At 41.3% G+C, this 27,598-nt stretch overlaps 1 protein-coding gene and 1 pseudogene across 1 annotated transcript in view; one reads left to right on the forward strand and one right to left on the reverse strand.

The window, feature by feature from the left end:
* Nucleotides 1–27,598, forward strand: part of LOC104375664 (homer scaffold protein 1) — a 166,409-nt gene that overhangs the window by 129,943 nt on the left and 8,868 nt on the right. The window contains exon 7 of the mRNA XM_086630194.1: nt 1,462–1,542. Within this exon, the coding sequence (XP_086486320.1) occupies nt 1,462–1,542 (81 nt within the window). The remainder of the gene's footprint in view (nt 1–1,461; nt 1,543–27,598) is intronic.
* Nucleotides 4,340–7,953, reverse strand: LOC147526175 (uncharacterized; annotated as a pseudogene).

The raw sequence follows: 27,598 nt of genomic DNA on the forward strand, positions 1-27,598 counted from the left end.
AAAAGTATCATTTTTTCATATTTGCTTTTACTGAGCATCTCTCTTTGCAAAAGTAAGTCTGCATTGAGGCATATGTAGTTTCTACAGAGCAGTCATCACACTGATGCAGTCTAAATTCACTAAGAAGGGAAGCAGTCGTAAGCACACTTTCCTTTTTCTGGAGAGTAGGATTTGGAGCAAGTAATAGATCAATGTCTTTTTCAGGCCAATCTGTTTTTCAGACTATGTTAATATAGCTGACTTTTATGATCCCTAAGATCAGCCCTTTCCTTAAACGCATGACAAACTTCTAGCCTGTAACTTGATATTTATTGTGTTGTCTACATTGGACTGGACCAGCAGCAGGAAAATACAAGGAACTGGAGTAACACCTGCACTGGCACGGGTCCTAGAGGAAAGCAGATTTGTGCCACAGAATGCTTGAGAATCACCCCTTTATGGACGGGAAAAAGGAGGTGGAAGGAGCCACGTATGAAGGATTGTTTGCCCTGTGTAAAACCAGATCCCTTGAGCCCTCTGTGACAGACACAGTGGGCACTGGTGTGCATGTTCAGAGGGCAGTCTATCTTGGAGAGTCTTGCCTCCAGTGGAGCTGTTGTTAGGTGTTTCTGAGGAGGATGCATGAGAGGCACAGTAGTTACAGAATATCCTCCCAAAATGGAGCAAAGCCTTTTCCAAACTCCCTCATACTTAAGAGATTAGCCTCAGGTTGATAATGTTTCCCATTTTGGTGCCCATGCACTTTTGAATTATGCTGAGCTGTTGGATGCAAAGAGATCTTTCTGAAAGGAGTTTTGGGAGGTGACTATGCCCTTCTGGGGAAAAGTATTTATTAGTTTTAAGTTTGATATATTTTAGTTTCGTCAACTGTTTCTATTCTGGTCTCCTGAAAGTAAACTAAGAAAAGATTTCTCTTCCATTCATTTTTTTATCTATATTTGTTATTGTTATACCTTATGACTTTCTTCTTGCTAAATTAAAGATACCATTTCTTTTAGACTCTCTTTTTACAGAAATCAATGGTCAAAGCAGGCAATTTTTTGATGCTCAGCCCTGATGCTAGTGGCATAATAAGCAGCTCACAGATGAAAATTGGATTTTTCTCTTGAAAAAATGAAGGATTGATTACAATAGAATTTAAAGTATAAAATTGTTTCTCAAGTTACAAGGACTCTTAATTTTCTAGGAAAACACTACTTCAGATCTTTTGTGTGGAAGAGAAAGACTTGGACTTTTATAGTAAATGCTTATCTGTATTGTTGCTTATCCACAACAGAATTGCTGTTTTGAGACTGTGATTCAGGAGTATTGGGAGCAGGGCTTAAACTTCATGTGCTATGATGGGCGGTAGCTAACTGCCAGTTTTGATATCATTGCAATGGCTTGCTCAGGAAAAGAAGCAGCAACCAGCTTACCTGCACTGAGCCCAAGCCAGGTAACAGGTTGTTTCTTCTCCCTTAGGAAATAGAAAGATTGAAACAAGAAATCAACAGTGCTAGAGAGCTCCAGGCACAGAGGGATTCTTTGACCCAGAAATTACAGGTAAGCTATAGTGCTTCATCTTAATTTAGACAGAAGGGAAAAATTATCATCAAGGGAGCAGTTCACATCAGCAACTTGTGCTATATTCACTGAAGGTGTCAGATAAATAAGTTGCATTGTGTTGCAAAGTGGTGGGTTGGGATGCTCCTTGGGAATTTATACCAAAATTTCCACCTACTCTAAGTCATTATTTTTTCCTGAGGGAACAGACCCAAATTTTATTTACAAGTCCACAGAATATGCTTGGGCTAGCAGATGTGCTTCATTGATACATGTTCTTGGCAATTCTGGTCTCATTTTCACTGCAGTGTCTTCCCATAGGTCTTGCGTGCCACTGAACTTTCAGGCTGTGTATCATCACGGATGAGTTTGTATTCAGCTTTTAAACGTACTTTGAGAAAGTAAAGATTAAAGAGTTCTTGTGTAGTACAGACTTCAAAAACACACTCTGACATTTTCTTGGAACTAGAATCATTGTGTTTTTATTGTTTTTTTCTGGGTTGTTTCTTTACTGTGTGTAAAGCCAGATACCTCAGCCTACTGGAAGCAGTATGCCCTCAATATACTCTCATTTGCTACGTCTGAGATCCTGTCCTCCTGTCGCTGGGCTGACCAGCCAACACAGATATGCCTCCCTTGTGAAACCTGTCTTCTGAATGAGGCTGACCCAAAGCTTAGTTGGATTTAAACTCTGAATTCAGACTTCAGAGTTCTGATAGGACTGGAAACTCAGGCATTAAATAGCTCCAAATCCAAAGTGCTAAAAGGTGACCCTTGCTGTTCTGCAGCTTGACCTAAATCATGCTGAAAACAAGCCCTGTCAGACTATCTGCAGCTTAAAAATCGTTAAGTAGATATTCTTTGAAATGCATTACATTGGAACTTCCTTGAATCTCATTTTAACCTACAGAATAAACCACATAAAAACAAAATTAGTTTATTCATTTTTCCCCATTCTTAAGTCAAATTATTTGGAAAAAGTATGTTCTTATGGTGTTTCTTTAAAGACTGTTTTGAACACACCTGAGCTTGCCTATTCCACTATTCCAAAAATTGTTGCTGGCTTTAGACCAAGCATGGGAGTTTTCAGCTGAAAAGGAACTTACCTGAGAGACTCAAAAGGAAGATTATAATGAAAGTTGTAAATTGTTCTAGCAGTAGCATATACAATAATTTCAGTGTAAGATCACATGAAAAGTAATAATGAGCCAAGAACTAGCTATCCTTAGAATTATGAGAAATGTAGTAAGAGATTAAAGATATTTTAGAATTGGAAAATGCTAAGGTTTTAATAAAAAGTATACTTTATAAAGTCAGTAGCTTCCTTTTGGTATATTTATATCTTTAATAACCAAATGGATATATTATGTATATATTTCCATATGTCACGTTGTAGGCAATCAGTTTTTGAAAATGATTCTATACGATTCCATTCAAATAAATTTAAAGCTGTCTTAGGATCCAAGTTAAAAGTTTCTTCAGCTTAAAGCTTACTACTGGCCTGATGCAGCCTGTTTAAAAGGTTAGGGTTAGGCTGCTCCTGTAACCGAACCCCACACATAGCCGGTCACTCACCCTCCCTCACCCCCAGGAATGAGGGAGAGAATTAAAGGAGAAACAGGAAACCCGTGGGTTGAGATAAGAACAATTTAATACAGGTAAGTAATACAGAGTGTAGATGCTCACCACCCCCTCTTATCCGCAGCCCGTCCCGAAGCTGCAATCCTGGACGAATGCGAGGCCCCGAAATAGAGAGGGGGAGAGAGAGATAGTACTCCGAGAGTGGGAGTACTGGGAGAGAGAGAAAAAAAAGGCAATAGAATAGAATCATAGAATGGTTAGGGCTGGAAGGGACCTTCAAAGGTCATCTAGTCCAACCCCCCTGCAAGGAACAGGGATATCTCCAACTAGATCAGGTTGCTCAGGGCCTTGTCCAACCTGGCCTTGAACGTCTCCAGGGATGGAGCATCCACCACCTCTCTGGGCAACCTGTTCCAGTGTTCTACCACTCTCATAGTAAAAAATTTTTTCCTAATATCCAACCTGAACCTACCTCCCTCTATTTTAAAACCATTACCCCTTGTCCTATCATAACTGGCCCTCCTGAACAGCCTCTCCCCATCTTTCCTGTAGGCCCCCTTGAGGTACTGGAAGAGCAAAATAGAGCAAAAGCGCAGCAAGCACAAAAGAGCAGTGATACCTGAAAAGGAAACTGAACTTTCCAAGACTCGTTTTAGAGTTTTAGAAAGCAGGTATTCTTTATTGCAGCGCTGGGTGCACGGAGGATTTCTCCTCCTAGCGTGCACACCCAGCTTCTGGACAGAAAATTAGTTATACACTACAATCATGCATAATTCATAACATATTTACATATTCTGAAACAATTGGTTAATTTTCTCTCGCTTTTCATGTAAATTACTTCGCATGCTCAGTTTTCCTCCTCCGCCCCTTTCTTTTGGGTCTGGGGTGTAATTAGGGTAGGTGGTCCATGAGTCGGTGGTCGCGATCTCCCCCTGCCAGAATTACCTTTTCCCCCAAGTCACTGCATGTTCACAGTTTAGAAAAACATGATAACAAAGTTTATGCAGTTTCTGCAGTTTCTGGGATGTTCCCTCCAAGGGCAGACAGTTCTTGATAAAGAGTCTCTGTTTTAATCACTGCTGACAGCTTCAAGGATGGTCATCTTGTTAGTTTCTTTAGGTATGCGTAAATCACCTACTGCTGACTGAACCCTTCATGAAACTGTTACACAAAACTTTAACCCCTTTATTGTTGGGTAACAATTCCCCCCTTTTCTTTATCCTTGCGAATTCTTTCGCAAAAATTCATATTGTTCATGTTTAAGAACTGTGAGTAGTACCCAAACTCTCCTAGTCAATTTGGTTAATTTGTACCAGAACATAAAGTTTACAATTGTTAGTATTGTTACTGCTACTAGTACTACAAGCAAAGGATGTATTAATAAGTTCAACACTTAAACTTATTGTTGCTGATGGTGAATACCCTACAAAAATATTCCACCAATGATGTTCTCCATCTTTCTTCACTCGTTCCAAGATGTGGTGTATTTCTTCAACGTTATGATGGACAGTTATCAGAGTTTTTTGTCCATTTTCTCGGACTTGCTTCAGCAATCGTCTTAAGTCTTCATGTTGCACCAGTCTTTTCAGCAACGCTGAGTTCATTCCAATAGGGGTAGGCAGCAGGTCATGATACAATGTATAGTTAGATTTTAGTAATTGATAAGATGTGATAGGAGCTAAATAAGTAAAATCACATCCTGTGATAGTTACAAAATTACAGATATTAGAGTGATCATTCATATTTCTAGTAACATTATCTACCAAAATGGAATTACAGGAAGTTCTCATGCAAACACATCCATTACCTATATATACAAGTACAGTTTTAGGGTTTTCGTCAGGATGTATCTCAAAATGACAAACGTGCTGTTCAGTGTCAAGACAGATGTCTTGAGCTCTGATGGTATTGCTTTCACAAATGAATCCTTGTTGCCCTTGCACAACACATGTGCTAATGTCAATTGTTTGCCATTTATTCTCACTCTTTCGTGCCCACACTCTGTGTTCCAAGGGATATAGTGTAGTTCCATTGTGATTCAATCCTAATGCAATGATTGGATATATAGTGTATACCGAAGCATTGTGTATAGTTAACACAAAGGCTGTGACCATATCATTTTTGGGATCATAAGTAAAATTAACTAACTGCCACCAAGATTGGAATCTTTTTTCAAAATTATTGGCCTTATCCCATATCACTTTCCGAATCTCATTGGGTAAAGTGCCTTCTTCACCTTCCTTTATAATCATAGCTGTTGTGGATTGGATCCACAATTGAGCTTGGATGCAGCTGAGAGCTAAAGAGATATTGTTTTGGGCTGCACCAAATGCATCTATAATGGACTGATGGTCTTTTTCATTTATGTTCTCCCACTGAGGTAATGTACGTGATAAAAGCCACTGTTCACTTCCCAGAGCCAAAAGGGAAGATCGTAAAGGATGTTCCAATTCGTTTAGGTCACTAGTTATTGTAACTAACTTATTCATTAGGACCTCAGAGTCTATATTATTTAGAACTCCCATTCCTGTTCCCAGGATACCGGTAACATCCCTCTTCATTCGTTTTTCGGGGAAGATATTTCATCTATGTAACCACTTTGTCCACCCCATGTAAGAGGTTTTCAGAAATGGTGAACAAGCTGGCTGGATAGTGGAGACGTTACTTTGCATTGACAATTCAACTCGTCTGAGGGATCGTGATGGGTTAAACAATATCTGCTCTTGTCCCGTATTCTGAATTACATAAGGTCCGATTTCAAAAAATAGAGTATTTGGCATAGGTGGCGTTGTGCTAGATGGACTTGTTATCATGTTAGGGCTGGGAGTGATTGTTGTCACTGGTTCAATAATGCCCATTTTGAATTTAAATGTGAGTGCCATGTCACCTTTCTGAGTATTCCAGAGGCAAATTATAAAGACAGGCTGGGTTAATGTAAAATTGCTCCAGCATTCTAGTTTTTCATTTTCGAGGGCACAAAGATTCTTTGTGAGCACAGAATTATTGGTTCCTTCTACAGTAATTTGAGTCGCTTTCTCATGGATGGTTCCATTGATCATTCGGCAACCTATTTGGATCCCTTCTCCGATTGTTCCCATCAAGAGGGGAGCCTCATTGTCCTTGTCCCAGCCCCACTCATGTTCTGAGTATATTTGCATTCCATGCATAACCACAGTAGCTAAATTTAAGTTCAAAGATGGTCCCATACTTCCTGTGGACTTAAGGTAGGCGTGAGACCATGGCCAATTTAGGGTGGAAGTGTTTACCATTTCAATCATACTTATCAGAACGGTGACAATTAACATCGGGTCAGTCTTATTGCAGTTGGTCCTGTGGCTTCTGCTGTCCATTGTTCCTCAGGCACTTTATTCACCCAGGAGTAATGAATCCAAGCAGGTCGTTCTCTGATCTTGATTGCCGTGTAGGTTGTCAGCAATATCTGGAACAGTCCATTCCACTTCTCCTCAAGGGGGTGACCTGAAATGGTTTTAACATAAACCCAATCTCCAGGTTTGAATGTATGCACTGGAGAATCTAATCCCTGTGCCCTGGTGGACATTACTACTTTGTTTACTTCTTCCAATTGTTTTCCTAATGCTATTAGATATTGTTGTAAGCCCATTTCTCCAACAGATCGCACTACTTGCAATACAAAATGCGGCCCTCTGTCTGAAGAAATTACTTCAGGGACTCCAAACCGAGGGATGATTTCCCTTAATAAAACTTTAGTCACTTCTCGGACTTTGTTAGTTCGACAGGGAAATGCTTCAGGCCACCCGGAATAGGTATCTGTTAATACTAACAGATATCTATACCCCCCTTTTCTAGGCAGTTCCGAGAAGTCTATTTGCCAATTCTGACCTGGAACACATCCTTTGCCAATGTTTCCAAACTTTACCTGGTTGTCTACCTTTGAGTTATTCTTTAAACAGGTTTCACATCTCCTAACCACATTTTTCACAGTTTGAAATAAACTTCGGGCTATTATTTGCTTAGAGAGAGAATTATATAAAGCTTCTGTTCCCCAATGAGTTTTGCCATGCTCAGTTTTTATCAACATCCATAGTATTCTAAAGGGAACTATTATTCAATTGTCCTCTACTGTTGCCCATTCTGATGGATAAAACTTAGCTTTTAAATCTTCGATAAGCTTTTTATCTTTTTCATCATATTCTACCTTTTCAGGTAGTGATAAGGATTTTTCCGGGATCAAACTTAATACCTCACCTTGTTCCGCTGCTTGCCTCGCTTATGATCATCCAATTCGTTACCCACCTCCTTGTCAGTGTTACCTTTTTGATGTACCTTTACAATGCATGATGGCCACAGCTGTTGGAAGCTGAATTGCTTCTAAAAGTCGCAAGTATCATATCTGGCATGTTTAATACCTTTTCCTTGTGTGGTTAAAAGTCCTCGTTCTTTCCAGATCGCTCCATGAGCATGTACTACACCAAAGGCAGACCTTGAATCTGTCCATATATTTACTCGCAGTCCTTCAGCAAGCTCCAGTGCTCTCACCAAGGCAATTATCTCTGCCCTCTGTGCAGACGTACCTTTTGGGAGAGATCTTGCTTCTATTACCTGATCAGTTGTTGTCACCGCATACCTGGCCATTTGGACTCCATTCTTCACAAAGCTGCTCCCGTCCGTATACCAGGTATGATCGGCCTCTTCCAGTGGTTCTTCTTTCAGGTCTGGTCTACTCGCATAGACAGTTTCAATCGTCTCTATGCAGTCATGTACGATGGGGTCAGTTTCCTGTTTATCACTCAGGAAAGAGGCAGGGTTAACTATTGTAGATGTAACAATTTCCACATCGTCCTGCTCCATCAGGACTGCCTGATATTTTAAAAATCTTGATGGTGATAACCAATGTCCACCTTTCTGTTCTAAAACAGAAATTACTGCATGGGAAGTATAAACGATCATTTTCTGCCCCAGGGTAAATTTGCGAGCCTCTTGAATGATTATGACGACGGCCGCCCCTGCCCGGAGGCGTCCTGGCCATCCTTTGCTGACTTCGTCCAATTGTTTGGAAAAATACGCTACTGCTCGCTTGTAGGGTCCCAGCCTTTGGCCTAAAATTCCCAGGGCCACTCCTCGTTTTTCATATGCAAACAGCCAAAAAAGTTTAGTCACATCTGGCAAGCCCAAAGCAGGGGCTCTCATCAGTTCTAATTTTAATTCTTTGAAGGCTCTTTTGGCCTCGTCAGTCCAGATTGTTTCTGTCTTTCAGTAGTTCATATAAAGGTTTCACTAACAGTCCATAAGTATGAATCCATAAACGACACCAACCTGTCATTCCCAAAAAAGTTCGAAGTTCCTTTACCGTAGTTGGTTCTGGAGTCTTGCAGATGGCCTCCTTCCTTTCATTTCCGAGCTGTTGTTGTCCTTTGGAAATCAGGTATCCCAAGAAGATCACTTCCTTCTGCAGGATTTGGGCTTTCTGTAATGACACTCGATAACCACTTAATCCAAGGAAGTTCAATAAGCTCACAGTCCATTCTTTACACTCTTCTGTCTTTTCTGTAGCTATCAAAATATCATCCACATATTGTAAAAGAATGCCATTGCCTGGAGGCCTTTCCCAAAGTTCCAATTCCCTTGCTAATCGGTTCCTAAAAATTGTAGGGCTATTTTTAAATCCTTGGGGTAACACTGTCCAAGCAAGTTGAGTTTTACGTCCCGAATCGGGGTTTTCCCATTCAAAACCAAATAGATTATGGCTTTCAGGGGCCGAGGTGAGGCAAAAGAATGCATCCTTTAAATCCAGAACTGTGAACCATTCATGTTTCTTTCAGACTGGTTAACAAAGTGTACGGGTTTGCTACTACCAGATACAGATCCTCCACAGTTCTGTTTATTGCTCTTAAATCTTGTACTATTCTATATTTCCCATCCGGTTTCTTTACTGGTAAAATTGGGGTATTATATTCTGATTCACATTTAACCAGTAACCCAAACTTTTGGAATTTTTCAATTTTCTTTTATGCCCCTTCGGTCTTCCAACCTTAAAGGATATTGTTTTATTCTAACCGTACCAGAACCAGGCTTTACTTCCACCTTTATCGGTACAGCATTCTTTGCTTTACCTGGAATCTCAGAAGCCCATACCCCTGGATACACTTGATCTAGGATTTCTTCAGTCTCTGAGGTACCCTTAGTTTGGTTTTCAATTTGGATCATAGCCAAACTTAAGACTTCGATTAATCGATCATCTTTTACTTTGAATTCTACCTTACCCTTGTCAAAAATTATTTGTGCCTCCAATTGCTCTAATAGGTCCTGTCCAAGTAAAGGTTTCGGAGATTCTGCTAAATAAAGGAATTGGTGAATCCCTACTTGTTTTCCAATCTGAAATTTAATTGGCTGTAGAAAGAAAGCCTTTTTCTGCTGGCCAGTGGCTCCTATTACAGTTACAAAATCATGATCTACAGGTATTAGTTATTGATTCAATACAGAATATGAGGCACCCGTATCTATTAAAAATTCTACCTCCTCATTCTGGTTCCCTAGCTTTCATTTAACCAGTGGATCCGCCAGGGTAGATTCCCCAGGTCCCCGTCATTTAGCTTCAGCAACCACCTCAGGCTTTAATTTAGGGCATTCCTTTCTCCAATGCCCTTGTTTTCTACAGTAAGCACATTGATTTGATCATAATGTTGTTTGGAAACTCCCTCGAGATCCCCAGCGAGGCCCTCCTCTGCCTCTACCTCTGCCTCCAAGGGGTCCTTGGGGTCCTGCACTTTTTTGTTGTAATGCCGAGATTGTCGCTGTGGCTAATGCTCTACTTAATTTTCTCCTTTCATTGCTTTCTCTGTTCCTGTATACCCTCCACGCTTCTTCAATTAATTTTTCTAAATTCTGCACTTCAGGTTCTTTTAGTTTTTGGAGTTTTCTTCTAATATCATCTGATGACTGGCCCAAAAACAACGATACCAATTGTTGCTGCCCTATTTCAGATGAGGGGTCTAAAGTAGTATATTTATGCATCGCCAATCGTAATCTGTCTAAGAATTCCATGAGGGTTTTGGTTTGCCCTTGTTTTACAGCATAAAGTGCTGACCAATTTACAGCCTTTGGGATCGCATTTTCTAATCCAAATTTTATCCAATTTTGATATTGCTTTAATGTGCGATGGTCTGTATTATCATTCGGATCCCAGTGCGGGTCAATCAGGGGAACACACTGATCGACTCCCCCTGCCAGCGTTCGGGCTGTAATTTGAGCCTGCACTTGAGTTTGGGCTGTTTTTAGAATTAACTGTTTCTCAGTTTCAGTCACTGCATTTAACGTTATGTCTGTATCTTTCTAGTCCGGGTCTTAAGTATTAATTTACACCAATGCCAAAACAAGGTGGGGAGGGGGCTGCAAATTTATAGCACATTCCTTTTGCCACTCAGGATGATTTCTTAAAGTGAAAAAAAAATATCAGCATATACCACCTCATCCCATTTATAATTTCTTCTGAGAAACAGCATCAATTGCAATAAAGTATTATAATTCAAAGTTCCATTATTTGGCCATTTTTCCCCCTCTTCCAATTTATATCACGGCCACCACTGGTTACAGTATTTAACTAAAGTTTTCTTATTTACATTTCCTCCCGGGAGACCCCCAATATCTTTCCAAGACACATCCTAATGGACTCTTTTTTAAAATGTCCCCACTCTGTTAGTTACCCATTATTTGCTGGATTATTATTATCCCAATCCTGTTGTTACCAAACAAACAACTAGAATTAAAATTACACCTCCTAGATATAACCAATTATCATTAAAATAACACCTTCACTCTTATTTTCTATCGCTTCGTCTATCTCCGTCTGTTTCCCTCGCGGGAGGACAGAACCACGGATCAAGACTCCGCACTCGCTTTGTACTAAAAGTACGTCTCAGTCACACACACACAGAACAAAAACAAGTTTTACAACTACAACCACAAAAAAATCCAACCATACAAACAATTAATACAACTCTTAAAATCACACAAACACACACATAGAATTCAATCATTAATATTTCAGCTTCCAGATGGTTTCCGATGAGACTGGAACCCACAAATGTAACCAAAGTACACCTTTAAGGCACTGGCTGCCCGGTATACGCTGTCCTGCACAAGTCTCAGCTTACGGCTTACAGAGAGCTACCCCAAGTGGGACTGGAACCTACAACTGTAATCGCTCCCATAACCAAAGTATACCTTTGAGGCACTAGCTGCCCAGTATACGCTATCTTGCGTACGGCTTACAGAGAGCTACCTTAATGGACCGGTCCCCAACCCAAAAGAATCAAAAAGAATACCTTTTCTAAGATGGAAGATGGTCCTTGTCTGTTCCCGCAGTGATCCGATTGAGGCGAGGAGTCCCTCCGGGAAAATCCCCGGGGGCGCCCAAGGGAGTCCTGTTCTCAGCAGGTCCTGCAGCCAAACAGAGAGGGTCTCATCTGGGGTGTCAAATCTGATACCTGAAAAGGAAACTGAACTTTCCAAGACTCGTTTTAGAAAGCAGGTATTGTTTATTGCAGCGCTGGGTGCACGGGGGATTTCTCCTCCTAGCGTGCACACCCAGCTTCTGGACAGAAAATTAGTTATACACTACAATCATGCATAATTCATAACATATTTACATATTCTTAAATAATTGGTTAATTTTCTCTCGCTTTTCATGTAAATTACTTTGCATGCTCAGTTTTCCTCCTCCACCCCTTTCTTTTGGGTCTGGGGTGTAATTAGGGTAGGTGATCCATGAGTCAGTGGTCGCGATCTCCCCCTGCCAGAATTACCTTTTCCCCCAAGTCACTGCATGTTCACAGTTTAGAAAAACATGAGAACAAAGTTTATGCAGTTTCTGCAGTTTCTGGGATGTTCCCTCCAAGGGCAGGCAGTTCTTGATAAAGAGTCTCTGTTTTAATCACTGCTGACAGCTTCAAGGATGGTCATCTTGTTAGTTTCTTTAGGTATGTGTAAATCACCTACTGCCACTGAACCCTTCATGAAACTGTTACACAAAACTTTAACCCCTTTATTGTTGGGTAACAGCAGAAGCGGCGAAAGAGCCAAAGCGCAAAAAGCCCTTCTTTCCGGCTGTCCCTCACCTTTATACTGGGCATGACGCTGCACGATATGGAATACTAATTGGCCAGTTTGGCCCTCAATCTTAAGTCCAAGTACAAATCGTAAGGAGAGTCATGGCCGCCTTGTCCCGGCTATGCTCCCCCCTTATCCTGTTTTGCTCCTGCACACTGGCAAGAACCCGGCAAGCTGAAAAGTCCTTGAGACCTCAGTGCCAACTATAAACATCAGCTTGCTATCAACATTCTTCTCAGAGCGAGCCTCTGAGTAAAACCAAAACACGGAGCTCTTCTAGCTGCTAAAAAGAAGAGCTAACCCAGTCTCAGCTAAAACCAGGACAATCTTGAATCGTTTATTTCCTATAATCTTCCTGCTTTGATAATACTGACTTTCTCTGAGCCACTTCATCCTACATCAGTGACATTGGTGAAATGGTGTTTTCTTCTGTAGCTCCAGACTAAATATCTCACATCTGTTCACTTAGTTGACTCATCATCTGTTTTCAGGGTGATTGTCTCCAGGGTCTGTATCTGTTTGTCTTGCTCTTTTTTCTTCTGCTTTATTTTTTCCCTTTTCTGTTTGCAAATGCATTATGCAACTCTAAAATATTTTGGAATATAGCCTATATGAAAAAATGTAAAGAAATTATTATTTAAATGTGTATTACATTTCTGACACACTCATATCAGGGAATGAATTAGAAATCCATCATTGGCAAATTCCAGTAAAGAGCAGTATGTTATCACTGTGAAGGGTAACTATCAGGGCCCTTGTTAATTAATAATTTCATTAGCAATGTAGAGAAGACCTATCAATGAGTCATGATCAGTGTAACTCACAGTAAGTCAGGATATCTTTGTTACTGTGGCTGATTCCTAAATATAGCTGTTGAGTATGGTTTGAATATTTTTTTCAGATCCTTGCACTGAATTCCACAAAAGATTATTACAGTGCAAACAACAAACATAACTTGTTAATAATTTATTTTTTTCTAAAACAAAACAATGTATGACAAATTACTGTCTGCTGTAAGAAAAGCTTGAAAAATCAGTGTAAAATAAACCTTGTAAAGGGCCTGAATGTATCAGAAGAGTTAGCAATATGTTAGATGAGATTAATTGCAAATAAAGCTAAATGAAACTGTTACCGAAAATCCGGAATCAGAAACTTATCAACACCAATGGGATGTAGATAAGCAGACACTTCTTTATTACGGCACCGGGTGCACGGGGGATATCTCCTCCTAGCGTGCGCACCTTGCACCGAAATCAAACTTCTTATATAGAGCTAACATATGCAAATCCATTAGTAAATCATACATAAACATATAAATTCCCGAAAATCATTAGCATATTCTCCTCCCATTTCTGATTCTGTGCCATCAAAGTTAGAATCATCGAGAAATGAGTCTGGGGTGCAATATAGGTAGGTGGTCTGTGAGTCGGTGGTCGCGATCTCCCCCTGCCGGAATTACCTTTTGCTTAAGTTCACGGTTTCTGGCAGGTACCCATAGACCATTATGAAACCGTTACGGTTGGCTTTCCCCATCTTCATTAATCTAGATCTCGATAGCTACATGCATTCTTCTAGTTCTATGTAGGTATCATAAATCAGTTTACAAATCAACTTGTGCTTTGTACTACATGTCCTTACTGGATGATTCTGACCGATCCCTTTGGTCCTGGTACAGGGCTATAGAAGTCTCATAGCAGCAGTTTCATAGCAGCATGTGTTTACTATATGAGCACACTTTTCATTAAAAGATTTCTTATAATTCTATATTATTAAAATCAACTACTAACTAGTTTATAATTAAAACTATTGATTAAACTTTAATTACCAAAAATTCTAAGTATCAGTAACATTTCCCCCCTTTGAAAGTGTTGAAATTGCTATTTCAATACTTTCACCACTTTTACTTTTATTGTTTGATACTCACTTATCATCATGTTCAAAGCTAAGATTCGTTTCAGCATACCTTGGCGATAAACCCTGGTCTGGTGGAATAGTAGGTAACTCTCTCATGATTCTGCGATTAATTGCAAGTCTATTAGCAAACTGTTTCTTTAAACAATTGTATATTAGCATGATCATGAGGAAGACAATTAGCAACAGAAACAGAGTTTTAATCAAAGATTGGATCCAAGAGCTTAGATTCCAGCCTAGTCCTTTGAAAATTTTCCCTATCCAATCTTCTGACATGTCCTCTCGGACTGATTCTGTTTCTTTCTCAACTTTTTCTAGCAAATCCAAGTCATGCTCCACATCCTGTGTAACGTTTGGGATGTGTATACAACAGTGGTCTAATTTATCTTAGATATCTCTACATACTCCATGTTCTTTGAGTAAAAGCGTGTCTAAAGCCATTCTATTTTGAAGTGCCATTCTAGATGTTGCCTGCAATTGCATGTTTAATTCTTTGAATCCTTTCTTTGTAACATTTGCTAACTTTTTTACTTGACTTGTTAAATGATACAGCCATTCTCTGTTTCTATATGAGGCTATAGGATTTAAAAGAGACTCAAGAGCCCAGCTGATTTTCAGTCCTGTCGATGGTTCGTTCCATATATCATCTGTCTCAGACCTTTTAGTTCGTTTTAAATTTAGACTTTCTAGGGGTCCTTTAAATGGTGACTTTTTCCAAATTGGACACAATGTTGGCATGCCTAAGGTAATTTGTTTAACTTTACCATCTAATGGTAAGTGTGTTGTCCAGGTTCCATCACTTAGTGCCCAGACCAGATGTCCAGGACTCTGGATTGTACTTTTCTTACAGCTTATAAATGTTCTCCTTTTAATTTGATAATCTCCAGTTACTTGAAGATCGTTTTTGAGTCCTCGACAGAAACACCCTTATCTCACTGCAGCTGCTAAAGGGGGAATTTTTTGTATTATTTTACTTATTGTACTACAATTTTAAACTTTGTCACATTTCCACCAAGATACTGAACTTTCCTTTTCTACTGACGCAGTTCCTCTATCTGTTATTGTTGGCCAATATCCAGAAACTGACCCTACCCACTCAAAACACCAAGGGGTTTTTGCCATGTATTGAAATTGGGAGAATATAGTCATGGACCAAATTGATTCCCAAGTAAGTTGTTCTTTTTGTGAAGTTTGAACGCTTTCTTTGCATTTCCATTCCATTACCATACGGCTCACATTTTTCTTTATTGGTTCATCATAAGAACACCATCCATAACCATATCCTGTATCTAGTCCTGTCCAGCCTCCACTGATGTCTACGAAATTTGAATTCAGTAATTTTGTACATTCATCTTTACTTCCCGGGGACTTCCATTGTTTTCTAATATATTTCACTTGTTCATACCATTGTGTCACTGGCTGTTGTTTACAATGAGCGGTCTCATTTTTATGTTCCTGATTTGTCAAATTCATAGTTAAGATTCCCCATGGAATGGATTCACCTACTGCTCTTGGTATTGGTAAACAAGCAGTAATCTGTGTAACATTCTGCAAATTGGCAAATCCTTTGATTAATCCTAACATAAAATTTTCCTCAGAGGTTTGTTTGGGAATTTCAACCACTTGTTCTGTTTCTAACTGTCTTTTGTTCCTACTCACCAAGTCAGTCCATGGTTTTACCAGTACCATCCTCCAGCATAAAATCCAAAGAACAATTAAGAACAGATATGAGAAATTAGACATGTCTCAGAGTCAGTTCCAAAGTCTCTGGATCACGATTCACAATTTTCCAGGGTGCTGGTGCTTTCTTCACTCGGGTGTAATGTATCCAGGCTGTAGATTCTGCAATCTTGACTGCTGTGAAAGTTGTCAACAGTATCTGGAAAGGTCCCTTCCAGCGCTCTTGCAGAGGTTCAGAAGTCCACGTCTTTACGTAGACATAATCTCCTGGTTGGAAATCATGCACTGGAGTGTCTAAAGATAAAGGTCGATTCCAAATCACAGCACTCCGAATTGCAGCTAAGGTTTTCCCTAGAGAAAGCAAATAGTTATATACATCTTGTTTTCCTTTTACATGCATATTTGGATTTGGTTCCGGGGACTCATAAGGTTTTCCATACAACAATTCATAAGGACTGATAGAGGTTCCACTCTTTGGCTGTACTTTGACTCAAAGTAATGCCAAAGGTAATGCTTGAGGCCATTTTAAATTTGTTTTTTTTTTAACAAATTTTACTTATTTGTCTTTTTAGAGTCTGATTCATTCGTTCTACTTTTCCACTGGATTGTGGCCTCCAAGATGCATGTAAATCCCAGGCAATGCCTAATACTTTGCTAATGCTTTGGACTACTTCAGCAACAAAGTGTGGACCTCTGTCAGATGAAATTCCAATTGGAACTCCAAATCTTGGAATTATTTCTTGTAGTAACCATTTTACTACTTCTTTTGCTTGTGTGGTGCGACAGGGAAGAGCTTCAGGCCATCCTGTAAAAGTATCAACCCCCACCAGGATGTACCGGTACCCATTCTGTCTAGGTAATTCTGAGAAATCTACTTGCCAATAATCTCCAGGTTCTGTGCTAGATTTTAATTTACCCATTTGGACTTTTTCTTGATTACTGGATTATTTTTCAAACATATTTCACATTTTCAGTTATCATTTTAGCTAATCCTAGCATTTTAACCGATACTACTTGTTTCTGTAAGGAAGTTACCAAAGCTTCTACTCCCCAGTGACATTCCTGATGTTTTGTTTGAATTATTTCTCTCATCAGAATGGGTGGGACCACTACTTGTCCACTAGGGGTTACCCACCATCCAGCTAAGTTTTTCTTAGCATTTAATAACTGGCTTAATTTATCATCTTCCTCTGAATATTTTGGCTTTTCCCTAGGGAGGGTTACTGTTTTGGAGGGAATTAATGCCATTTGGAACGCTTGGTTCTTTGCTACTTTCTTTGCTGTCCTATCAGCTAAATTATTTCCAACAATTTCTTTTGTGTTTCCAATTTGGTGTGCTTTACAGTGCATGATTGCTACTTGTTCTGGTTTCTGAACTGCTTGCAGCAATTGTAAAATTTCATTTTGGTGCTTAATGTTTGATCCTTGAGAGGACAATAATCCTCTTTCTTTCCACAGAACCCCATGGACATGCACTACTCCAAAGGCATACTTGGAATCAGTCCAAATATTCACTTTCTTCTTTTCACTTAATTCTAGGGCTTGAATTAAGGCAATAAGTTCTGCCTTTTGGGCAGATGTGGTGCTTGCCAATGCTCTGGCTTCTATAACTGTGGTGTCTGTTGTTACCGCATATCCAGCATATCGGACTCCTTGCTCCATAAAGCTGCTGCCATCTGTATACAATTCCCAGTCTGGTTGCTCCAGTGGTACATATTTCAAATTTTCACGACTGGAATAAACATACTCGATAGTAGCCAAGCAATCATGTTCCAGTTGTCCTTCTTCCTGTGTGGAGCTTAAAAACACTGCAGGATTTACCAGGTTAGTTGTTTTTAGAATCACATCATCCTGTTCGGTTAGTACCACTTTGTTGCGGACTACTGATGTCTCAATCTTCGGGGATCACAACCCAGAAGGTCGTTGCGATCTTCCTCGTATATCAGAAGGCTCTAACACCCTCCAAAGGTCCTTGTCACAACCAAAGGCTTCTAACAGAGAGCTTCAAGATGCTGCTCTCCAGGGGCTCCTATCACTCCAGTCTCCAGGAGGGAACTGCCCCACTCCCTCTTGGGAGTGCCCCACCTTTATTCATCCATGAGTCACGTGGTTTCCGGCTGACCAACGTGACTCACAGCACCTGTCCTAACAAGGCACAGGTGCTTTCTATTGTAGTAGCCAGGAGCTCCCCCGACAGCCAGGAACTCCCCCGACACCACTTGGTATTTTATCATCCGGCTTGGGGATAACCAATGACCCCCCTTTTGTTCTAAAACAGTTATCACCATGTGTGGGACATAGACCGTTATTGTCTTTCCCAAAGTCAATTTGCGAGCTTCCTGTATCAGCAGCACTGTTGCTGCCACCGCTCGCAGGCAACTTGGCCATCCTTTACTCACTGTGTCCAGTTGTTTGGAGAAGTATCCGACAGGTCGCTTCCAGCTGTCCATCTTCTGGGTCAACACTCCCAATGCAAGATGTTGCCTCTCATGGACAAACAACTGAAAGTTCTTAGTTAAGTCTGGAAGTCCTAAAGCAGGTGCTGACATCAAAGCACGTTTTAATTCAATAAAAGCTTTTCGTTGATCTGGTCCCCACACAAAAGGAGAAATCTTCTGGGCTTCATACAAAGGTTTAGCAATCAGCCCGTAATTCATAATCCAAAGACGACACCACCCGGCCATTCCCAAAAATGCTCTGAGTTCATGAATATTTTCTGGTTCAGGTATATTGCAAATAGCTTCTTTTCGACCTTTTCCCAATTGTCACTGCCCTTTAGAAATTTCAAAGCCCAGATATATCACAGTCTGGCAAGTTATTTGGGCCTTTTTCTTAGATACTTTGTACCCATTTAGTCCCAGAAAGTTCAAAAGGTCTATTGTTACCTGGATACAGGTCGACTTCTCCTCTGTAGCAATCAGTATATCATCCACATATTGTAGCAGTAGATGTCCAGGTCTTGGTTTCTCTTGTTTCCATATCTCGAGGTCTCTCGCCAACTGATTCCCAAAGATCGTTGGACTGTTTTTAAATCCTTGGGGTAGTCTTGTCCACGTTAACTGCATCTTTCGTCCAGTCTGTGGATTTTCCCACTCAAAAGCAAACAGTTTTCTACTTTCCTTTTCCAAGGGTATACAAAAGAAAGCATCTTTTAAATCAAGCACTGTAAACCACTGATAGGTCTCTCTTAACGAGGTCAGTAATGTATACAGGTTTGCTACTATTGGGTAAATATCTTTGACTATTTGATTCACTGCTCTTAAATCCTGTACCAGCCGGTATTCTCCGGATGGTTTTCTGACTGGCAAGATAGGAGTATTGTATTCGGATTCTCATTCCTCTAAAATCTTATACTTTAAGAATTTGTCAATTAATTTCTTCAATTCCTGTCTGATTTCTGGTTTAATTGGATATTGTTTCAATTTGACTGGTTTTGCTCCTTCTTTTAATTCTACTTTAACAGGCTCTGCCAGTTTTGATTTGCCAGGTATATCCGTTTCCCATACTGTGGGAATCACGGCCAAATCTACATCTGAAGGAATTTCTTGTCCCTCAGTTGTTTCTTGGATCATCAGAATTTCACTTGTTTCTGGTATTTTTAAGAGAATCTCTCCTTCTTCAAAACTGATCTGAGCATTTAATTTAGACAATAAATCTCTTCCCAATAAGGGTACCAGACATTCGGGTACATACAAAAATTCATGAGTGATTACCTTTTTCCCAAATTTTAAATCCAGGGGTTTCAGGAATGGTCTGCTTTCCTCTTTCCCAGTGGCCCCTATAATATTTGCCGTTTTTGTTCCAATTTTTCCTTTACAGGTGTTTAATACTGAAAATGTTGCTCCAGTGTCCACTAAAAATTTAACTTCTTTTTCTCCCAGCTTAATTACAACCAGAGGCTCAGCTGGGTTGCCCTCCGGTCCCCTTCAATCATCTAGCATCATGATTTTAGCTATTTCTTGCTGAGCACTTCCCCTCCTAGGGCAGTCTCTTTTCCAATGTCCCTCTTCCTTGCACAAAGCACACTGATTCATTCCTAGGGGAGTGTTAAAATTCCTGCCACCACCGTTCACAAATCCTCCTCTTCCACCGAATCCTGAACCTCTTCCTCTGCCTCGTCCTCTATTCACTGTTCCTGTCATGACTGCTAGCAGCCTGTTTTCCCGAGACTTTCTTTCCTCCTGTTCTCTATTGTTATACACCTTCCAGGCTACTTCCATCATCTTATTCAAACTCCTAGAGTCTTCTCCCTCTAATTTCTGAAGTTTCTTCCTTATGTCTGGTGCTGATTGTCCCATAAAAATCAAAGCCAATTGTATTTGTGCTGCCTCAGTTTCCACTTTTAAATCAGTATATTTTCTGGCAGCTTCCTTTAGTCTTTCTAAAAACACTGAGGGAGATTCATTTTTGTCCTGCCTTACTTCATATAATTTAGACCAATTCAAAGACTTAGGCATGGCATGTTTAATTCCATACAAAATCCATTTTTGATACCGTCTCAATCTCTGTCTGTGCTCCACATTATTTGGATCCCACTGCGGATCCCCAGATGGAAAATTCTGTTCTAAAGTTCCAGTCATATTTTCATTCAGAACTGCCGCTTCAGCCTGTGCTCTACCTGCTTTCAACACCATTTGCTTTTCTGTATCATCCAATAAATTATCTAAGACCACCTGCAAATCACTCCAGTCTGGGTCCTGTGTTCTAATTATAGTATCCACCACTCTTCCTACTCTTTCAGAATCTTCTCTATAAAGTCCGGCTGCCTGTTTCCAAGCCATCAAATCGGTAACTGAAAAAGGCACCTTTACATATACCGGCCCATCGTTGCCAGCTCCCTGCCACAGGGGAGCTGTTGTGTGTGCCTGCTGTCGGGTTCTCCGAGAAACAGGAGTATGAATTACAATCTCAGAGGGACCCTCCTCGGCATCCTCAATACCACTGCTTTCTGGTTCTTGCATCTGTTCCTGATATTCTCGACCCTGATTTCTTTCTCTCCTAGGAGGAGATATGTCTATTTCTGGTCCCTCATCAACTTCAGAAGTAATCCTCTTTTTCAAACAATCCTTCCCAATTTCACACACTGTACAACACTTTTTCTCCTTTTTATTCCCTGTAGCAACAGCCATTATCAAACCTTTTCCATCTGCTAGTTTACACTCTTTCTGCCAATCTTTTCTTTGTCTCAAATAGAAAAACAAATCTACATAAGGTAATTCATCCCATTTCTCTTCCCTTCTACAAAACAGCATTAATTGAAAAATAGTATTATAATTCAAAGTACCATTCACAGGCCATACTTCTTGATCTTCTAACGTATACAACGGCCACCACTGATTACAATATTCAATCATTTTGTTCTTTCGCAAATCATCTCCTATCTCTCCCCAATGTGCTAATAAGCACCCTAACGGAGAAGTTTTCGGAATTTTGTCATTTGCAGCTAAATTACTCATACTTTTACTTTTAAACAAATGAGTTAACTTAGATGCCATGATATAACTGTTAATACAATATATAATCACTCAAATCTGTCACACTGTTTTTCTTCAACTGCACCCCTTACGGGATAGCAGAGCCACAAATCCGGACCCCGCACTCACTTCTTGCTTAACTGCACGTCTCTCTCTCACAGTCACACTCACACAGTTCTGTAATTTATTACCTTGAGCACACGTATGTAACACAATAAACACAAACTCGGCACCTTAGTACTCGGTCAAGATAAACGGTTCCACGATATAACACACAAGAAAACTTCTAACTTACGTTAGAGGCACAACTTATAGAACACTATAGCTAGCATATAGGTTCCAAGTCTCCGCTATGTCCAACCCTGCAATAGCTTTCGCTTATGGCTTACGGGCAGACGCCCAGGCTTCCACTCCACGAGGATCCTCTGCCCAACCCTGCGCGGCTTTCGCCACGACTGACAGGCAGGCTACAGCGAGGGGACTCGAACCCACTCGCAGTGGGACTCGAACCCACTTTCCAGAGGCGGGACTCGAACCCCCTCTATGTGGTGGGACTCAAACCCACTCACAACGGTGGGACTCAAACCCACTCGTTTGAAACAAAAGAAAGAAGTGTCTTACCCAAAATCCAGGGGACGTCGCGAAGAACCTTACGGATCGGGGATCGATCGGTGTCCCCGAGAAATCCTTGGTGCCGGCTGGAACCGATCAGGTCCCCGACTCCTCCGGTCTCCTTCAGCGAGGTCCCATCTGGGTCGCCAAAACTGTTACCGAAAATCCGGAATCAGAAACTTATCAACACCAATGGGATGTAGATAAGCAGACACTTCTTTATTACAGCGCCAGGTGCACGGGGGATATCTCCTCCTAGCGTGCGCACCTTGCACCGAAATCAAACTTCTTATATAGAGCTAACATATGCAAATCCATTAGTAAATCATACATAAACATATAAATTCCCGAAAATCATTAGCATATTCTCCTCCCATTTCTGATTCTGTGCCATCAAAGTTAGAATCATCGAGAAATGAGTCTGGGGTGCAATATAGGTAGGTGGTCTGTGAGTTGGTGGTTGCGATCTCCCCCTGCCGGAATTACCTTTTGCTTAAGTTCACGGTTTCTGGCAGGTACCCATAGACCATTATGAAACCGTTACGGTTGGCTTTCCTCATCTTCATTAATCTAGATCTCGATAGCTACATGCATTCTTCTAGTTCTATGTAGGTATCATAAATCAGTTTACAAATCAACTTGTGCTTTGTACTACATGTCCTTGCTGGATGATTCTGACCGATCCCTTTGGTCCTGGTACAGGGCTATAGAAGTCTCATAGCAGCAGTTTCATAGCAGCATGTGTTTACTATATGAGCACACTTTTCATTAAAAGATTTCTTATAATTCTATATTATTAAAATCAACTACTAACTAGTTTATAATTAAAACTATTGATTAAACTTTAATTACCAAAAATTCTAAGTATCAGTAACAACACAACTGGGGGAACAGATTATTTCACATGGACACCTCTCCATTTCATCTCATCAAGAAGCAACAGTTGTAAGGTACACTGACTTGTTAATAGGACACTGCACATGAGCTGGACATGAACTTGTAATGCGACACTATTGCAAAAATCAGTAATACTAATCTGGGGTAAATATGTGTAAGGACCAAATGTAAAGTTTGAGAAGAAGTGCTTTCTAAAAATTAAAAGCAACAGCTCATGGCATATTTCAGTTAGTTTTACTTGCCATAAGTCATTATATATAGAATCATAGAATGGTTTGGGTTGGAAGGGACCTCAAAGATCATCTAGTTCCAACCTCCCTGCCATGGACAGGGACACCCTCCACTACACCATATGTTAAGCACAGCTTAAGGAAAATAAAACAGAAGGAAGTATGGGAGAAAGTATATCTGAGGAAGTGTTTGGGGAAGCTAAACGTATATAGATTAGAAAAGAAATATCAAGAATGGAATATAAATAAAGTACATGTTGTGATTTAACCTAGCTGGCAACTAAACGCCACACAGCTGCTCGCTCACCCTTCCCCACCCCCAGGGGATGGAGAAGAGAATCAAAGGGGAAAAGAGAAGGAGACTTGTGAGATAAGTACAATTTAATAATTTAAAAAATGAAATTAAAATAATAATGATACAATAATAATAAAAATGATAATAATATATACAAACAAGTGATGCACAGTGTAACTGAGAACTGAGAAAAACACATTAGTGATATCAATTGTGGCATACCACTTGGCTGCCTTTGCCTCCAGTTCATACTTGCGACGAAAAGAGACTAGACTACAAGGTCCAAGCAAATGGTTTATTTGCACTGCGCTTACAGGTTTAACTGCAAGGTCCAAGATAACAATTCGCTTGAACTGCACTTGCAGATTCAGTACGTCACTATTACAGGTTCTTATGGATACAATGGAGGAATGCACTATTGCAATTTTAAAAGCAAGATATACACTATTACAATACACTATCACAACACACAAGAGAGTCACGGAATGTACTATTGCAGCACACAAAAGAGAGAGAACACACAAACACACTAGACTTAAAACACACAAGCGCACAGACTTAAAGCATGCTAAATAATCACTTACCCCCTCAGGTAAGGGCTCTCAATCCCAGGGAAGTTACCTTGGCCGGCGTCCCGATCAAGGGGGGGAAGAATCTCCTCACAGACCAGCTGTGTAGTTGGAGAAGCAGCTCCCGATTCCCAACCCAAATCATAGGGCTTTTAGCCCCTGATTTACATGACTGTGTAGGAACTATGCCTGAGGGGGTCTTTGGGAGTGTGAAAGGGAGTTTCCCCTTATCGATCGTCTTGCGATAAATGAGTAAGTCCCAAACAGAACTCCAATTAAAGTTTACAATTTATTAGGCGAATAAAAGCAAGCAAACAGTGCTGGGTGCACCGGGAATCTCTGTTCCACCAAGACGCACACCTGCCGTAGCAGTTTTTCTTGTATTTATACAGACATACTCATAACCCCCTCCCCAAAAGGGCAGTCTCTCCCAGGAGATCATTTCCATAGTCCCCGCCTCAGGCTCCTCCTTGACACGCCTTTTGGTGGTCGTGGGCAGGGGTCTTCAGGATGAAGGCCGGAGGTCTTCCTCACTGTGTATTTTTCACCTCTTCCCTAAAATTCCCGATTTGGCTGAGCTTGCAGAGTCAAACTGGTTCCAGCCTGGCCTGTCCTTGAGTGGACATCTGGTTGTCTCCTACCTATCACTGTCTGAAGACAAATGTTAGTTCTTGTTAGTCCTTATCTTTCTCACATAGGCTAGTTTTTGTCTCCCTTCCTCCCTACAGATGTGTGGGTCATGAGTTACAACCTTGCTGGCATTTGTTTTATCTCTCTCACTAGCCTCCTCCTTGGGTAGTTAGTATTTCAAAACTTCTAACATTTCACAGCAACAGTTAATGTAGCAGTTAGTATTTAATATCTAAACAATAACTAATATATAGTCTTACGTGATTTTATGTCTATTCCTATATTCCCTCCATCAGTTCCCCCTTTTTATTAAATCAAGTAAATTCTTCTACTTGCGTAAGTTTCCCGATTGATATAACACTTTGTGCATTGAAGATACCCTCTTAATCATGTGCCAAACCCATATATACAGCAGTGTTAGTACCAATATTAAAGCAGCTGTAGCTATTAACAGTATTATAACAGGATGTTTTAAATGACTGAAAAATCCTGAAGCGGAAGGTGACCATCTAAAGAGTGCTTCCCAACATTTATGCTCTCCATCCTTTTCTACTTTTCACAATTTCCTTTTATCTCGTTTTGCATCATGATGAACTGTCACCAGAGTTCTCTGCTCTGTAGTGACAGAGCATTCTGTGTATCACTCTGGTGGTTAACAGCATCATGAGGCATTTCGCAGGTTCAGGTTTTTGCATTTCACAGAGATCTTAAACTAAGACAATCACTTATCTTGAATAGGCACATCCTACTCCTGGCCGTCTATTTGTACATCAATTGTCCCATATTGACACGAATCAAATGAACACATTTCACAGTCTGAATACACTAAGTTGTCTGAGTACATAAAGCAGAAACCTTCCAGCTTCCCTTTACCTTATCTCAAGCAACTGGACAATGGTTGAATTGAGACTCAGGGCATATTCTTTGTTAAGCGATTTCAAGGCTCAAATCAAGTTTGGTTCTTCGTATAATGCAGCACTGACTCATCAGACAACTCAGGGCTGAGTGTCGTGGGTTAGACCGATCCGGCAACTAAACTCCACGCAGCTCTCCCACTCCAGTAAAATGGAGAGGAGAAAAATATAATAAAAGAGCTGAGGGTCGAGACAGGAACAGAGGAGCACCCACCAACCACGGTCCCCAGCAAAAGAGGCTCAGTTTCCTTAAAGCAAAACAGTTTATTAACAGCTACCTACAAAGAGAAAAGCAAACAAAAACGGTTACTTGAGAGGATAACAAGAAAACAAGGCCAGATCTTAAAAACAACACCACTCCCCCCCTTTGCCTCTTCTTCCTGGCTCTACCTCCTCCCCCAGGCGGCGCAGGGGGCAGGGAATGGGGAAGTGCAGGTCAGTTCATTCCACGTTGTTACTGCCGCTTCTCTTAAAGGAGAAGGAGTCCTTACATCATTGTCCCTTGCTCCAGTGGATCCCCTACTCACAGGAAAAGCGTGAGGTCCCACCCACTGAGGCAATCCTTACCCCATCGGATTGCCCCAAGTGCGGGCTTTACCAGTCCTGGACTTTTAAGGAGTTGTTGCCACTCGCTCTGGCGTGGGTCATCATACAGACTTTAAACGCGCTCCAGCGTGGGTTGTCATATCGACCTGAAATGCGTCTCCGTACAGACTTAGATGCGTAAATGCACCTCGACCTGTGCCCATGATTCACAAGTCTCAGGCTCAGGCATCTCCTTTAACGAAACACCTCCCCATCGGCGGGGGTTGTCCCACGGACTCTAGATGCGTACCGTACTCAGGCTCTGGCATCTCTTCTCAACGTGGATCCTCCACGGGCTGCGAGTGGGTCTCTGCTTGCTCCACCGAGGACTGGTTGCAAAGGGGCCGCTTGCAAGGGAGACTCAACCGTGGCACACATTCCGTTCCATCTTCACTGACCTGGATGATCTGTGTGGCCGTTTGTCTCAGATCTCAGTCTTTTCTGGGTGAACTCGGCCCGGTGGGCGCCCCGGGAGCAGAGCTCTCCCTGAGTTCCCCAAGCGGCTCCGTCAGGGCCATTCTCGACGACGGAGCGGCCATCCTTCTCCTTGCTCCTGGGCAAAGGCACACCTTTCCGGTTCCTTTGTCCCGACATAAATAGGGCAATTCGCAGAGGCACTGATTGGCTCAAGCCCCGAGGGGGATGGGAGTCCAGTCTGATGGGCAGCTTCTGCCACCCGGACCTCCCCCACCCCACATCAAACCATGACACTGAGCTATCTACACAGCTCCCCGTGGGTCGTCTCTGCCTCAATGCAATACAAAGCTGGGTTGCTTCTACAGCCCCCCTGTGTCACCTGTGTGCTAGACATTGAGTCGCCTGTGTGCTGGGCATTGCCGAGAAACTTGATTTGGATCTGTGAGCCAGATGATCCATACAATACTGAAGTTCCAGCATATCTGGCACAGCAGCACTCAGTGGTGGCGTAACTTCATTCAGACCGTGATAGCCTACTGTCAGTCTCCACTCTCCTTTGGACTTATGCACAGGCCATATGGGGCTGTTAAAAGGTGAGTGAGTCTTGCTGATCACTCCTTGACTCTCCAGCTGATGAATCAACTTATGGATAGGAATCAGAGAGTCTCGGTTGGTACGATATTGCCATCGGTGCACTGTTGTAGTAGCAATCGACACCTTTTGTTCTTCAATCCTCAGCAATCTCACTGCAGAAGGATCTTCTGAGAGACAGGGTAAAATAAACAGCTGCTTGATTTCCTCTGTCTCCACTGCAGCTATGCCAAAAGCCCACCGATACCCTTTTGGGTCCTTGAAATACCCTCTCTTAAGATAATCTATGCCAAGGGCATTGCCAGTCGCAATGGGGCATTTTTGCTACTGCTTCCCAGTTAGGCTCACAGAGTCAGCTGTTGGGACCCCTCTGTCACTCCAGAAACAGAGATGGGTTCTGCCCCTCTAAAGTTCAATGGCATCAGGGTGCATTGGGCACCAGCATCCACTAAAACCTTTTACTTTTGGGGGCCTGATGTGCCAGGCCACCGAATCCACACAGTCCAGTAAACTCGATTGTCCCTTTCCTCCACCTGGCTGGAGGCAGGGCCCCTCTAATATTGGTCATCATATCCATAACTCA

Source organism: Tauraco erythrolophus, chromosome W, assembly GCF_009769465.1.
Source record: "Tauraco erythrolophus isolate bTauEry1 chromosome W, bTauEry1.pri, whole genome shotgun sequence".
NCBI classification, from domain to species: domain Eukaryota; kingdom Metazoa; phylum Chordata; class Aves; order Musophagiformes; family Musophagidae; genus Tauraco; species Tauraco erythrolophus.